The sequence below is a fragment of the Mercenaria mercenaria genome, chromosome 8, assembly GCF_021730395.1.
Source record: "Mercenaria mercenaria strain notata chromosome 8, MADL_Memer_1, whole genome shotgun sequence".
Lineage (NCBI taxonomy): Eukaryota > Metazoa > Mollusca > Bivalvia > Venerida > Veneridae > Mercenaria > Mercenaria mercenaria.
In genome coordinates, this window is record NC_069368.1 from 9,883,205 (window position 1) to 9,897,902 (window position 14,698).

The 14,698-nt window shown below is 38.0% G+C and overlaps 1 protein-coding gene across 3 annotated transcripts in view; it reads left to right on the forward strand.

The window, feature by feature from the left end:
- LOC123565512 (uncharacterized) overlaps window positions 1–14,698 on the forward strand; it is an 86,157-nt gene that overhangs the window by 25,651 nt on the left and 45,808 nt on the right. For all 3 annotated transcript variants that reach the window (XM_053549354.1, XM_053549353.1, XM_053549352.1), the window contains exons 11-17: window positions 4,902–5,058; window positions 6,062–6,260; window positions 11,530–11,700; window positions 12,229–12,503; window positions 12,968–13,064; window positions 13,718–13,831; window positions 14,571–14,695. In XM_053549354.1, coding sequence (XP_053405329.1) covers window positions 4,902–5,058; window positions 6,062–6,260; window positions 11,530–11,700; window positions 12,229–12,503; window positions 12,968–13,064; window positions 13,718–13,831; window positions 14,571–14,695 — 1,138 coding nt within the window. The remainder of the gene's footprint in view (window positions 1–4,901; window positions 5,059–6,061; window positions 6,261–11,529; window positions 11,701–12,228; window positions 12,504–12,967; window positions 13,065–13,717; window positions 13,832–14,570; window positions 14,696–14,698) is intronic.

Genomic DNA, 14,698 nt, shown 5'->3' on the forward strand with positions numbered 1-14,698 from the left:
AGGATGATTGTACATGCAAAGTAGATGACCCCTATCGATTTTGGGGTCACTCCATTAAAGGTCAAGGTCACAGGGGCCTGAACATTGAAAACCATTTCCGGTCAGTAACTTGAGAACCACTTGACCCAGATTGTTGAAACTTAATAGGATGATTGGTCATGCAGAGTAGATGACCCCTAACGATTTTGGGGTCACTATGTGAAAGGTCAAGGTCACAGGGGCCTGAACATTGAAAACCATTTCCGGTCAGTAACTTAAGAACCACTTGACCCAGAATGATGAAACTTCATAGGATGATTGGTCATGCAAAGTAGATGACCCCTAACGATTTGAGGGTCACTCTGTTAAAGGTCAAGGCCACAGGGGCCTGAACATGGAAAACAATTTCCAATCAATAACTTGAGAACCTCTCGACCCAAACTTCATAGGATGATTGTTCATGCAGAGTAAATGACCCCTATAGTTTTTGGGGTCACTCCGTTGAAGGTCAAGGTCACAGGGGCCTGAACATTGATAACCTGTTCCGATGAATAACTTGAGAACCACTTGACCCAGAATGTTAAAACTTCATAGGATGATTGAACATGCAGAGTAGATGACCCCTATTGATTTTGGGGTCTGTCTATTAAAGGTCAAGGTTACAGTGGCCTGTTCATGTAAAATCATTTTTTGGAAATAACTTGAGAACCACTCGACCTACAATGTTGAAACTTAATAGGATGATTGGACATGCAGAGTAGATGACCCCTATTTATTTTGAGGTCATTTGATCAAAGGTCAAGGTCACAGGAGCCTGAACAGTGACTTGAGAACCACTAGGCCAAGAGTGTTGAAATTTAGCGGGATGACTGGACATGCCAAGTAGATGATCTCTATTGCAGCCAACCATTAGTGTCTCTTTGACTTTCGCTCCTGACCCCTATTGACTTTTTGCCTATAGGACTTTGCATTGGGGGAGACATGCGCTTTTTTACAAAAGCTTTTTCTAGTTTATAACTTGATTTTTACCAAACTGGCACACAACTTGTATCACCATAAGATCTTGGTTCCTTTCTTGAACTGGTTAGATTCCATAATGGGTTCCAGAGTTAATGCCCCTGAAAGGGCCAGAATTAGCTATTTTTACCTTGTCTGCACAATAGCAGCTTCATTTATGATTTTATTTTAACTAAACTTGCACACAACTTGTATCACCATATGATCTTGGTTCCTTTCTTGAACTGGCCAGATTCCATTATGGGTTCCAGAGTGATGGCCCCTGATAGGGCCAGAATTAGCTATTTTGACCTTGTCTGCACAATAGCAGCTTCATTTATGATTTGAATTTAATCAAACTTGCACAAAACTTGTGTCACCATAAGATCTCGGTTCCTTTATTTAACCGGCCAGATCCCATAATGGATTCCAGAGTTATGGCCCCTGAAAGAGCCAAAATTAGCTATTTGACCTTGTCTGCACAATAGCAGCTTCATTTATGATTTGATTTTAACCAAACTTGCACAAAACTTGTATCACTACAAGATCTTGGTTCCTTTCTTGAACTGGCCAGATTCCTTCATGGGTTCCAGAGTTATGGCCCCTTAAAGGTCCAAAATTGGCTATTTTGGCTTTTGCAGCCATATAGAGACTTCATTTATGGTTTTATTTGATACAAACTTCCAAAATATCTTCAACAACAATAAATCTTGGATTCCATGACAAATCAGATCCATTCGTAGGTTCCAGAGTTATTTTATATCTGATTACCTCCCCTGATTGTAATCAAAATGGATTTATATCAGTAAGTACTTACAGGACTTATTGAAATTTCATTATTGTCATTAGTTGGACTGAGCCAATGAGGGTAGATAACTATGGATTGATTTTATGTCAAATTACCTCCCTTTATTTCAAATTAAAATGGGTATATCTCTGTAACTAATGAAGATACTGATCTGAAATTTCATTTATGTCAACAGATTATTTGGCAGATCCTTCTTTTGTTAACTTACAATATTTTTTTTTTTTTTAATTAATTCCCTTTTACGTTACTATAAATAGCTTGTTTTTAATAACATTTTTATTATTGGCTGTAGGGAAAAACCGAGACCTCTTTTCTGTGGTACAACATGGATGGTACCTCCAATTTTTAGGTGTATTTTGACATATTTGAACCTTGTAAGAATTTTTTTTTTCTTTTTGGTTTAATTTCTTCCTTTAGTTATTCCTGTCCTTTGGATTTAGATATTTTTTCTGAGGACCTTCTTGTCCTCAGGTGCAATGATAACAGGTGAGCGATATAGGGCCATCATGGCCCTCTTGTTTCCAGTTGTTTCTTACTGGGATTGAAATAAACAAAAAAAAACAAAAAAAACAGTCAGTCTATTGTTTGTTATGCATCTTTTCACGGAGATGATGCTCTAGAACAACCCGACAGGTCACACCTTGTTCAACGATTTACCTTGCTTTACCTGTACTGGACATAGCACTCTATCGAGGTAAAAATAATATCATATAGGTAACCAGTCGAAAAAATGCTCTTCTTAGTTGAACAGTGTCAATTATACCAATTTAATTTAAGTGTATGGACTTTGCTGCTACTGTACGAAATTGAACATCCCGCTATTGCTTAATATGGTGTTCCTATCAACAGATGCCTATCCAATCAGATAAGGGCTTATAAATACACTTTGACTTCGAAACATCAGCACTGGTTCCACTTTAGGTGGCAAGTTGACTTTTATCCGTCAACGAAGCCTGGGAATAGTAAATGTCAGAAGCATCCGAAACCATACGGAATTAGCCGACTTGACTCTAATGTAACTGTGTTGCGTATCCTGCCCTGTGTCTGCAGCGTGATTTTCCAGTGGGGCAGGCATTGTGGTCACTGCTACAAGTCAACACAGTGGTTTATATAACTGCAAAATTGTCGAAAGAGATGCTAAACTAAAACACACACACACACACACACACACACACACACACACATCACTACACCTAGATGCATTCACTTCTCAAAAATCTGATGTAAGGGTTTTTATGCCCCCGAAGGGAGGCATATAGTTTTTGAACCGTCTGTCGGTCTGTCCGCAATTTTCGTGTCCGGTCCATATCTTTGTCATCCATGGATGGATTTTCAAATAACTTGGCATGAATGTGTACCACAGTAAGACGACATGTTGCGCGCAAGACCCAGGTCCGTAGCTCAAAGGTCAAGGTCACACTTAGACGTTAAAGGTCATTTTTCATGATAGTGCATTCGTGTCCGGTCCATATCTTTCTCATCCATGGATAAATTTTCAAATTACTTGGCATGAATGTGTACCACAGTAAGACGACATGTTGCGCGCAAGACCCAGGTCCGTAGCTCAAAGGTCAAGGTCACACTTAGACGTTAAAGGTCATTTTTCATGATAGTGCATTCGTGTCTGGTCCATATCTTTGTCATCCATGGATGGATTTTCAAATAACTTAGCATGAATGTGTACCACAGTAAGACGACCTGTCGCGCGCAAGACCAAGGTCCGTAGCTCAAAGGTCAAGGTCACACTTAGACGTTAAAGGTCATTTTTCATGATAGTGCATTCGTGTCCGGTCCATATCTTTCTCATCCATGGATGGATTTTCAAATAACTTAGCATGAATGTGTACCACAGTAAGACGACGTGTCGCGCGCAAGACCCAGGTCTGTAGCTCAAAGGTCAAGGTCACACTTAGACGTTAAAGGTTATTTTTCATGATAGTACATTCGTGTCTGGTCCATATCTTTGTCATCCATGGATGGATTTTCAAATAACTTGGCATGAGTGTGTACCACAGTAAGACGACATGTGGCGCGCAAGACCCAGATCTGTAGCTCAAAGGTCAAGGTCACACTTAGACGTTAAAGGTTATTTTTCATGATAGTGCATTCGTGTCCGTTCCATATCTTTGTCATCCATGGATGGATTTTCAAATAACTTGGCATGAATGTGTACCACAGTAAGACGACGTGTCGTGCGCAAGACCCAGGTCCTTAGCTCAAAGGTCAAGGTCACACTTAGACGTTAAAGGTCATTTTTCATGATAGTGCATTCGTGTCTGGTCCATATCTTTGTCATCCATGGATGGATTTTCAAATAACTTGGCATGAATGTGAACCACAGTAAGACGACATGTCGCGCGCAAGACCCAGGTCCGTAGCTCAAAGGTTAAGGTCACACTTAGACGTTAAAGGTCATATTTCATGATAGTGCATTGATGGGCGTGTCCGGTCCATATCTTTGTCATTCATGCATGGATTTTAAAATTATTGGGCATGAATGTGTACCACAGTTAGACGACGTGTCGCGCACAAGACCCAGGTCCGTAGCTCAAAAGTCAAGGTCACACTTAGACGTTAAAGGTCATTTTCATGATAGTGCAATGGTGGGCATGTCCGGTCCATATCTTTGTCATTCGTGCATGGATTTTAAAATAACTACGCATGAATGTGTGGCACAGTAAGACGACGTGTCGCGCACAAGACCCAGGTCCGTAGGTCAAAGGTCCTAAACTCTAACATCGGTCATAACTATTCATTCAAAGTGCCATTGGGGGCATGTGTCATCCTATGGAGACAGCTCTTGTTGTTTTTTTTTGTTTGGTTTAACGTCGCACCGACACAATTATAGGTCATATGGTGACTTTCCAGCTTCTGATGGTGGAGGAAGACCCCAGGTGCTCCGAGCGGGCACCTGGGTAGAACCACTGACCTTCCGTAAGCCAGCTGGATGGCTTCCTCACATGAAGAGTTCAACGGCCCGAGTAAGGCTGGAACCCACATCGATGAGGGGCAAGTGATGGATGAGTAAAGAACTAAAGATGAAAATACCAATTAATCAGTCTGTTGGAGGAAAGATCAAAAGCCTGTAGTCAGTTGTTCTTTTGTTTAATCTTTGTAGATTGCCATGGCTTGCCCCGGAGCTCCATACCAATCTCACTGAAGTAACAGCTCAGTCTGAAGTTTATGCCTATGGTACGACCCTGTGGCAGATGTTCTCTCAGGGATTAAACCCAGTTGATCATGATCCAAAGTTGAGGAACAAAACAACAGACCAGGTGAAATTGTGGATTCTTTCCTATTGCTGACATTTTAAAAAGTGACTGGTTGGTTGAATGTAAAAAAATAAAGTGCTTGCCTGCTTAGCTAAATAGAGTGCCGATCCACTAATTGCAGGGTTGTGAGTTTGATCCTTGGGCGGGGCTATTGTTCTCCGTGATGATTTGTTAAAAGACATTGTGCCTGTTATCATTTATTCTCCACCTCTGGTTCATGTGGGGAAGTTAGCAGTTACATGCGAAAAACAGGTTTATACTGGCACAGAATCCAGGAACACTGGTAAGGTTAACTGCCTGCCGTTACATAACTGAAATACTTTTGAAAAATTGGTGTTAAATCCAAAACAAACAAAAACAAAATAAAGGTTTAAATTCCTAGATTGGCTGCATTGTGTATCTGAGAAATATTTACTCTGTTGCTGGTACATACATGTCTGAGTGGTTAAGGTCACTAACTCCGAATCATTTGCCCCTTAACTCTGCAGGCTTGAGCACTGCACGGAACATTATATTTAGAAGCCATACAGCTAACTTCAGAAAGTAAATGGCTCTTCTCAGACGTCCACCTGTGCCTGAAATAATACTTTAAACAGCACTATCTGCTGTCTTCCCTTTTTATGAATGCTGGAAAGTTAATAGATGTCCGTAACTGTTTCCAAACATAATAACAGACAAATTCCAGTTTTTAAATTCTGAGGAATACTGTAAAAGCACGTATTTTCGCTGGGTCAAACTTTCATGAATTTGATATTTTGAGTATGTTCGGGAGGTCTAATAGTCGCGAAATTGTTAAAATGGTACTCTATTTTAATTTGAATTATACTAATGGTAAATATTTATGCGAGGATTAATTTTCACGAGATGTAGGGCCTCACGAATAAAGCAAAAATTAAACCCTCACGAAATTTTTGCTTTTACAGTATATAAGTACTTTTGTACTACACTTCTGAATTAGTTCAAGCTTTCTGTTAGTCCCTTTTATTGCATTATTTTCTGTTAACAGATTATAAGATTTTTTGCTGATGGGAACACGTTATCGTGTCCGCAATATTTGCACCAGAAGAATGAGGATCCTGAAGAGATCAAGAATGTGAAAAGTTTGTTGTTTAGAGTGATGCAATCGTGCTGGAATCAAGATACTGAAGAAAGGGCCGACCCCAAAAGGATCCTCAAAGAGTTGAATAGTAATGCACAGACATATGGTAATTGTATTGATATAGTCTATGATAAAATCACTGCTTGAGATTATACTGTTCGATTCTGAAATGGAATACACCAAACATTTACTGGTTTCATGCTGTGCTCATTTTCATTGTATTTTCTATTACTGGTTAGGGAGATAACATTGCCACATAGATAACCCCTCCTTTTTACATCACCTGTCACAAAGTGACATGGTGAGCTATTGTGACCACTTGATGTCCGTCGTCCGTTATGCATAGTCCATCGTCCGTCGTCAGTCGTGCGTCATCCATCAACAATTTCTAAAAAACTCTTCTTCTTGAAAACCACTGGGCAGAATTACACCAAACTTCACAGGAATGATCCTTGGGTGGCCCCCTTTCATAATTATTTAAAGAATTGGATTCCATGCAGAACTCTGGTTGCCATGGCAACCAAAAGATGGCAACCAAAAGGAAAAACTTTAAAAATCATCTTGTTCAAAACCACAGGGCCTAGGGCTTTGATATCTGGTGTGTAGCATCATCTAGTGGTCCTCTACCAAAATTATTCAAATTATCCCACTAGGGTCAAATATGGCCCCGCCCTGGGGGGTCACATGGTTTAAATAGACTTATATAGGGAAAACTTTGAAAATCTTCTTGTACAAAACCACATGGCCTTGGGCTTTGATGTTTGATATGTAGATCATCTAGTGGTCCTCTACCAAGATTGTTCTAATTATCCCCCTAGGCTCAAATATGGCCCCGCCCCGGGAGTCCCAAGTTTTACATAGCTTATATAGGAAAAAAAGTTTAAAAATCTTCTTGTCTGAAACCACAACACTTAGACCTTTGATATTTGGTTTGTAGCATTGTCTTATGGTCCTCAACCATAATTGTTCAAATTGTACCTCTTGGGTGAAAATAGGCCCTGCCTTGGGGGTCCCAAGTTTTATATAGACTTATATAGGAAAAAGCTTTAAAAATCTTCTTGTCTGAAACCACAACACTTAGACCTTTGATATTTGGTTTGTAGCATTGTCTTATGGTCCTCAACCATAATTGTTCAAATTGTACCTCTTGGGTGAAAATAGGCCCTGCCTTGGGGGTCCCAAGTTTTATATAGACTTATATAGGAAAAAGCTTTAAAAATCTTCTTGTCTGAAACCATACGACCTAGGCTTTTGATATTTGGTGTGATGCATTGTCTTATGGTCCTCTACCAAAATTATTCAAATTATGCCCCTGGGGTTAAAAGAGGGGGCGGGCGCCCTGGGGCAACTTAGTTATTATGTGAGTTATATAGGAAAAATACTTAAAAAATCATCTGATCCTATTTCCAAGACTGTTTAATTATAATTACCTGATGACCCCAAGTAATATGATGTCACTTGACTGTGACCTTGACCTACTGACCAACTTTCTTGTTTTTAGCTCACCTGAGCAAGTTTTTCTGATCACTCGATGTCCGGCATCAGTCGTCTGTCTGTCGTCTGTCTGTCAACATTTAGCTTGTGTATGCGATAGAGGTTGTATTTTTAGCTCGACTATTCGAAGAATAGTCTAGCTATTCTACTCACCCTGGCGTCGGCGTCGGCGTCGGCGTCACACCTTGGTTAAGTTTTTGCATGCAAGTACATACAGCTATCATTTAAAGGCATATAGCTTTGAAACTTATTTATTCTTTTTCTAGGTCAATTGCCAACCTCACTGGGTCAAGTTCCATAACTCTAACATGTATTTTGAGCAAATTATGCCCGCTTTTGGACTTAGAAAATTCTGGTTAAAGTTTTACATGCAAGTTACTATCTCCAAAACTAATGCAGATATTGAATTGAAACTTCACATGTGTCTTCGGGGTTATAAAACTAGTTGATAGCACCTAGTCCCATAACTCTGACCTTCATTTTGGCCAAATTATGCCCCCTTTTGGACTTAGAAAATTCTGGTTAAAGTTTTGCGTGCAAGTACATACAGCTATTACTAAAAGGCATATAGATTTGAAACTTATTTTTTCTTTTTCTAGATCAATTACCTACCTCACTGGGTCAAGTCCCATAACTCTGGCATGTATTTTGGCCAAATTATGCCCCCTTTTGGACTTAGAAAATTCTGGTTAAAGTTTTGCGTGCAAGTACATACAGCTATTACTAAAAGGCATATAGATTTGAAACTTATTTTTTCTTTTTCTAGATCAATTACCTACCTCACTGGGTCAAGTCCCATAACTCTGGCATGTATTTTGGCCAAATTATGCCCCCTTTTGGACTTAGAAAATTCTGGTTAAAGTTTTGCGTGCAAGTACATACAGCTATTACTAAAAGGCATATAGATTTGGAACTTATTTATTCTTTTTCTAGATCAATTACCTACCTCACTGGGTCAAGTTCCATAACTCTTAACATGTATTTTGAGCAAATTATGCCCCCTTTTGGACTTAGAAAATTCTGGTTAAAGTTTTACATGCAAGTTACTATCCCCAAAACTAATGCAGATATTGAATTGAAACTTAACATGTTTCTTCGGGGTTATAAAACTAGTTGATAGCATCAAGTCCCATAACTCTGATATGTCCCCTTTTGAACTTAAAACTCTTTTGATATTTAACATTTTGGGTAATAATTTCCAGCTTCTGTGACAATATTTCGAATAGTCGAGCTTGGCTGTCTTATGGACAGCTCTTGTTCAACTGATCTTCATGAAATTTGGTCAGAATGATTACCTTGATGAAATCTAGGCCGAGTTCGAAAATGGGTCATCTGGGATCAAAAACTAGGTCACTAGGTCAAATCAAGGAAAAACCTTGTGTATGCGATAGAAGCTGTATTTTTCATTTTATCTTCATGAATTTTGGTCAGAATGATTACCTTGATGAAATCTAGGCTGAGTTCGAAAATAGGTTATCTGGGGTTAAAAAATAGGTCACTAGGTCAAATCAAAGAAAAACCTTGTGTGTGCGATAGAGGCTATATTTTTCAACTGATCTTCATGAAATTTTGTCAGAATGATAACCTTGATGAAATTTTTTTTTGTTTTGAAAATGGGTCATCTTGGGTCAAAAACTAGGTCACTAGGTCAAATCAAAGAAAAACCTTGTGTATGCGATAGAGGCTGTATTTTTAATTGATCTTCATGAATTTTGGTCAGAATGATTGCCTTGATAAAATCTAGGTCAAGTTTGAATATGGGTCATTGGGGATCAAAAACTAGGTCACTAGGTCAAATCAAATAAAAACATTGTGTATCCAATAGGGGCTGCATTTTACACCGGATCTTCATGAAATTTAATCAGAATGTTTGTCTATATGAAATCTAGATGGAGTTTGAATATGGGTCATATGGGATAAAAAACTAGGTCACCCGGTCAAATTAAAGAAAAACATTGTGTATGCAATAGGGGCTGCATTTTACACTGGGTTCTCATAAAATTTAGTCAGAATGATTGCCTTGACGAAATCTAGGTCAAGTTAGAATATGGGTCATCTGTGGTTAAAAACTAGGTCACTAGGTCAAATCAAAGAAAAACCTTTGTATATGCAATAGAGACTGTATTTTTCAATTGAACTTCATGAAATTTGGTCAGAATGCTAGCCTTGATGAAATAAAGGTCAAGTTTGAGTATGGGTCATCTGGGGTCAAAAACTAGGTCGCTAGGATATATCAAAGAAAAACGTTTTGTATGCGATAGAGGCTGTATTTTTTTATCAAGGTTGATGAAATTTAGTCAGAATGATTGCCTTGATCAAATCTAGGTCAAATTCGAATGTAGGTTATCTTAGTTCAAAAACTAGGTCACTAGGTCAAATTGAAGAAAATGCTTGTTTACACTTAAGAGACCACATTTTTGATCCAATCTTAATGAAAATTGGTCAGAATATTTGTTTCCATGAAATCACTATGTCAAACATGTTTACACTGTTATGATATGTTTATCAGGTGAGCGACCTAGGGCCATCTTGGCCCTCTTGTTCAGTTAATCTTCATGAATTTTGGTTAGGATGATAGCCTTGATGAAATCTAGGCCAAGTTCGAAAATGGGTCATCTGGGGTCAAAAACTAGGTCACTAGGTCAAATCAAAGAAAAATCTTGTGTATGCAATAGAGGCTATATTTTTCAATTGATCTTCATGAAATTTGGTCAGAATGATTGCCTTGATGAAATCTAGGTCAAGTTCGAATATGGCTCATCTGGGGTCAAAAAGTAGGTCACTAGGTCAAATCAAAGGAAAACGTTGTGTATGCGATAGAGGCTGTTTTTTTTTTTCAATTGATCTTCCTGAAATTAAGTCAGAATGATTGCCTTGATGAAATCTAGGTAGAATTTGAATATGGGTCATCTGTAGTCAAAAAGGAGGTCACTAGGTTAAATCAAAGAAAAACCTTGTGTATGTGATAAAGGCTGTATTTTTCAACTGATCTTCATGAAATTTTGTCAGAATGATAGCCTTGATAAAATCTAGTTCAAGTTCGAATATGGGTCATCTGGGTTCAAAAACTAGATCACTAGGTCAAATCAAAGAAAAACCTCGAGTATGCGATAGAGGCTTTATTTTTCAATTGATCTTCATGAAATTTGGTCAGAATGATAGCCTTAATGAAATCTAGGTCAAGTTCGAGTATGGGTCATCTGGGGTCAAAAACTAGGTCACTAGGTCAAATCAAAGAAAATACTTGTTTTTTGCTGCAATTTTAATGAGAATTTGTCTGAATATTTTTTTCCATGAAATCACTAGGTCAAACATGTTTACACTGTTATGGTGTATTATGGTGTGTTTCTCAGGTGAGCGACCTAGGGCCATCTTGGCCCTATTGTTTAAGATACAGCCTTGAAATTTTGATGACATACACAGTTTTGCACACTAATCGTAAAACTGAATTTCATTGACCATGAATGTGACCTACTAACTTTCTTTATATTTTATCATCAGTTTGACATTTGAAACATGTGGCTCATTACTCAGGTGAGCTATCCAGGGTCATCATGACCCTCTTGTTTTTATAAAAAAAAACGTACGGTGCCAAATTTATCTACTCCCACAATGCAAAAAGACAAATTTTAGTGTAGTCACCAGAAATACATAGAGCTGAAGTTTGTTTTGTGTGCAGAATTGCAAAACATTTAAACAGATAAGTAAAACATTACCAAAAACTGTGATTTAGTGGCGAGATTATCTTGTCAATTAGTATGTACAAAACAATGATATGATTGCATGAAAATGCCACATTTCATTCTTTGTTCATTAGGAAAACAAATTTTGATGTGATAGTATAAATAATTACACAGTATACTTTATTTTATGTCTTTCAGAGGAGATATATCATAAGTACAACATTATTCCGTATTTTGATGTGGTGTCATCTGCTGCAAGCTTGTATCCTGCTGCATCATCCTCTAGTGGGGGAACCAGGCCACAATCTTCAGGATTTATTTATAGCGATCAGCCTGTATTGGTTCCCGACATAGCTTGTCTCAAACCAGGTAATATATCACACAACATATGACAACTGAAATGAGCCCGAACACAGGACTATCCAAACAATTGAGGCATTAGCAGTTCCTTGATGTAAAATCATTATATTTCGTGGGCAGGAATTTTGTGGTTTTGGTAAAAAACGGCAATTTCATGGGGATATGAATTCGTGGATTTCATCTTTTGAACATAAAATGAAAGGGAATTTTACTGGTTCGTTGGGATTAAATTTCATGGATTGAGTCCGCCACGAAATCCACAAAAATTTTCCCCCATGAATATTAATGATTTCACAGTATGTATTTTGACAAGTTTAACAGTATGTTTGAAGACACTTGTCTTCCACCAATGAATCAGGTAGGGAAGTTATAAATAACTTGTTGAGAACAGGCCTGCATTGGTTGGCAAAACTGGAACACTTGTTGAGCTGTTAACTGAACTTTGCCAAAAATGAAATACTGTTGTAAAAAGTATTCAGCCCATTTCAGAGTTCCCTGTTTAAGTTCTAATGAAATCTTTACTGGAATTTATTATAGAGGGTAGGAGGAGTGCAGGTCCTTCAAACAGAAATGAGAACAGGGCCCAGTTAGGTAACGAGGCAGAGGCCACTAAATCGGAGATGTCCACAGCGGTATTAAGGCCTATTGGTGCTCAACCAGCTCAGGCCGTTCCGTTGCAAGTAGGTCAGGCAAGAGGTGCATTTGGTGCTGCATCTTCAAGACAGCTTGGTGCGTCTGCTGCAACAGCTGTTGTACGTTACAACATTGATGACAGAAGACTTGAGATTGATTGGACCGCGGAACTCGGCAAGGTTTGTGCCTAAATATAGTCTGCCAAACCTGAGTTACTTGTATATTTGTAGCACACTAAATTTAATTATTATCATAGGAATGATAAACCATGAAATCATTTCATTTTATTGCCGAAAAACAGCAATATGCTGAGAATATAAATTCATGGATTTCAAATTTTGAATTTAAAATAACGTGTTCTATGGAATTAAATTTCACGGATTGACTCAACCACATAATCCATGATTAGCGATTAAACACTATTTTCTAGCTATTCCTATATTTTGAAATATTATTTAAATGTTAATTTCAGTGTGAAGAAAGCTTTAAGGTTAATTGATTCAGATTTTGAGTCTAAATTCAGAAAAGTATTAGTGTCATAACAGGTGCGATCTTAGCTTGTCTGAAACCTGCTGCCTCAGTATTTTGTAAAAAAATGAGAGTTTTGTAATGTACTTTTGTCATGTTGATTGCCGTATTACAGGGTCACTATGGAGCTGTATATAAAGGGAAGTTGTACCCTAAAGATGAATTGAAGGTTTTAAGACCCCATGCTGGACCAGAGATTGTTGTTGTTAAAGGTGAGAACATACATTGTACTATACTCACACACAGGCATGTATCAGTTGTAAATTGTTATGTATGTAATGATACTAAAACTGTAGACCTTTGACCGCTTGACATAACATCATTACTGCCAAAACAGTTACACAGACTGAATATTCTAATCTGCAGCTTCAATTAGTGACAGATTATTATAGTCTTACATGTTATTATTTCAGTATTACCTTTCTAGAGGAAGCACCACTGGGAAGATTGAAATATGCGGGTTGTATAAAAGTTGTTTGTCTAAATATTTAAATTTACTAAAAATTCAGCTAAACAAGAAAGAAAATACCTTAATCATGTTTTGAGATATGAGCCACGCCATGAGAAAACCAACATAGTGGCTTTGCGACCAGCATGGATCCAGACCAGCCTGCGCATCTGCGCAGTCTGGTCAGGATCCATGCTGTTCACATTCAAAGCCTATAGTAATTAAAGAAACTGTTAGCGAACAGCATGGATCCTGACCATACTGCACGGATGCGCAGGCTGGTCTGGATCCATGTTGGTCGCAAAGCCACTATGTTGGTTTTCTCATGGCATGGCTCATATTCATTCCCCCAGATATGTTGTTAACAGATGTAATTAATGTAAAGAAAAGGTTTATATTTAGTGTGTTTCTTTGCAGTTTTGAAGCCTGAAATGGTGGCTAGATTCAGTGAAGATTTCAAAAAAGAAGCTGTAGTCATGCAAAAATTGCATCATCAAAATGTTGTCAAGTTTTATGACATTTGTCATGAAGGTACCTATGTTTATAGTTGTTTTTACAACCAGTTTAATTTAGTTCAAAAACTAAATGATGAATGCACTGTGAAATCCTTTATACTGGAGGTCTACTTTTCATGGATTTCATGGCTATGTCAAACTATTAAATCCTAAAAAATAAAAAAATCTATTCATTTTATATTATTAAGAAATATCCATGAAAAAGCCATTTTAGCCAAAACATCAAAATTTTAAGCCCACAAAATTAAATAATTTCACAGTGCATGAATTTTAACCCTTACCTTGCTAAATTTCTATAATGAACTTGTCCATCTTCCAATTTGGACAGTACAATTAACTGTTAAAAGGGGAGTTTACCAAAAAGATACTGACTGAATAGCGAACAGTGTAGGTCATGATCAGATTGCATTGATGTGCAGGCTGATCATGATCTGCACTAGTCGCAAAGGCAGAATCAGTCGTGTCCGTCATGGTAAGGGTTAAGTATATTTACATAGAGAAATTCTCGTGCAGTGTTTAGTGGCATAATTTTGCATTCCGTAAGTCATGCAGTATTAACTTTTCTGCCTATTTAAAGAACTTGTGTATATCTACTACAGGGTAACAACACACACTCACCAGAGCAACATTGGCTAGAGCCATTGGGCTCACTCAAGAAATATTTGTGGTCCTCAGCCTCTTCCCTTTTGCTCCTCCACCTTGAGCAATTTGTGTTTTACTGTAACATTTATATATATATATTTGATTTCCAATAGGTGAATATCTGGTGATGGAATATGTAGAGAACAACTCCCTGCACAGGTATGTAGTCAAGTGTGAAAGGGAACGTCAGACAATCCAACCACTTACCTTCCTTCAACTCGCAACTCACATTGCTGCGGTA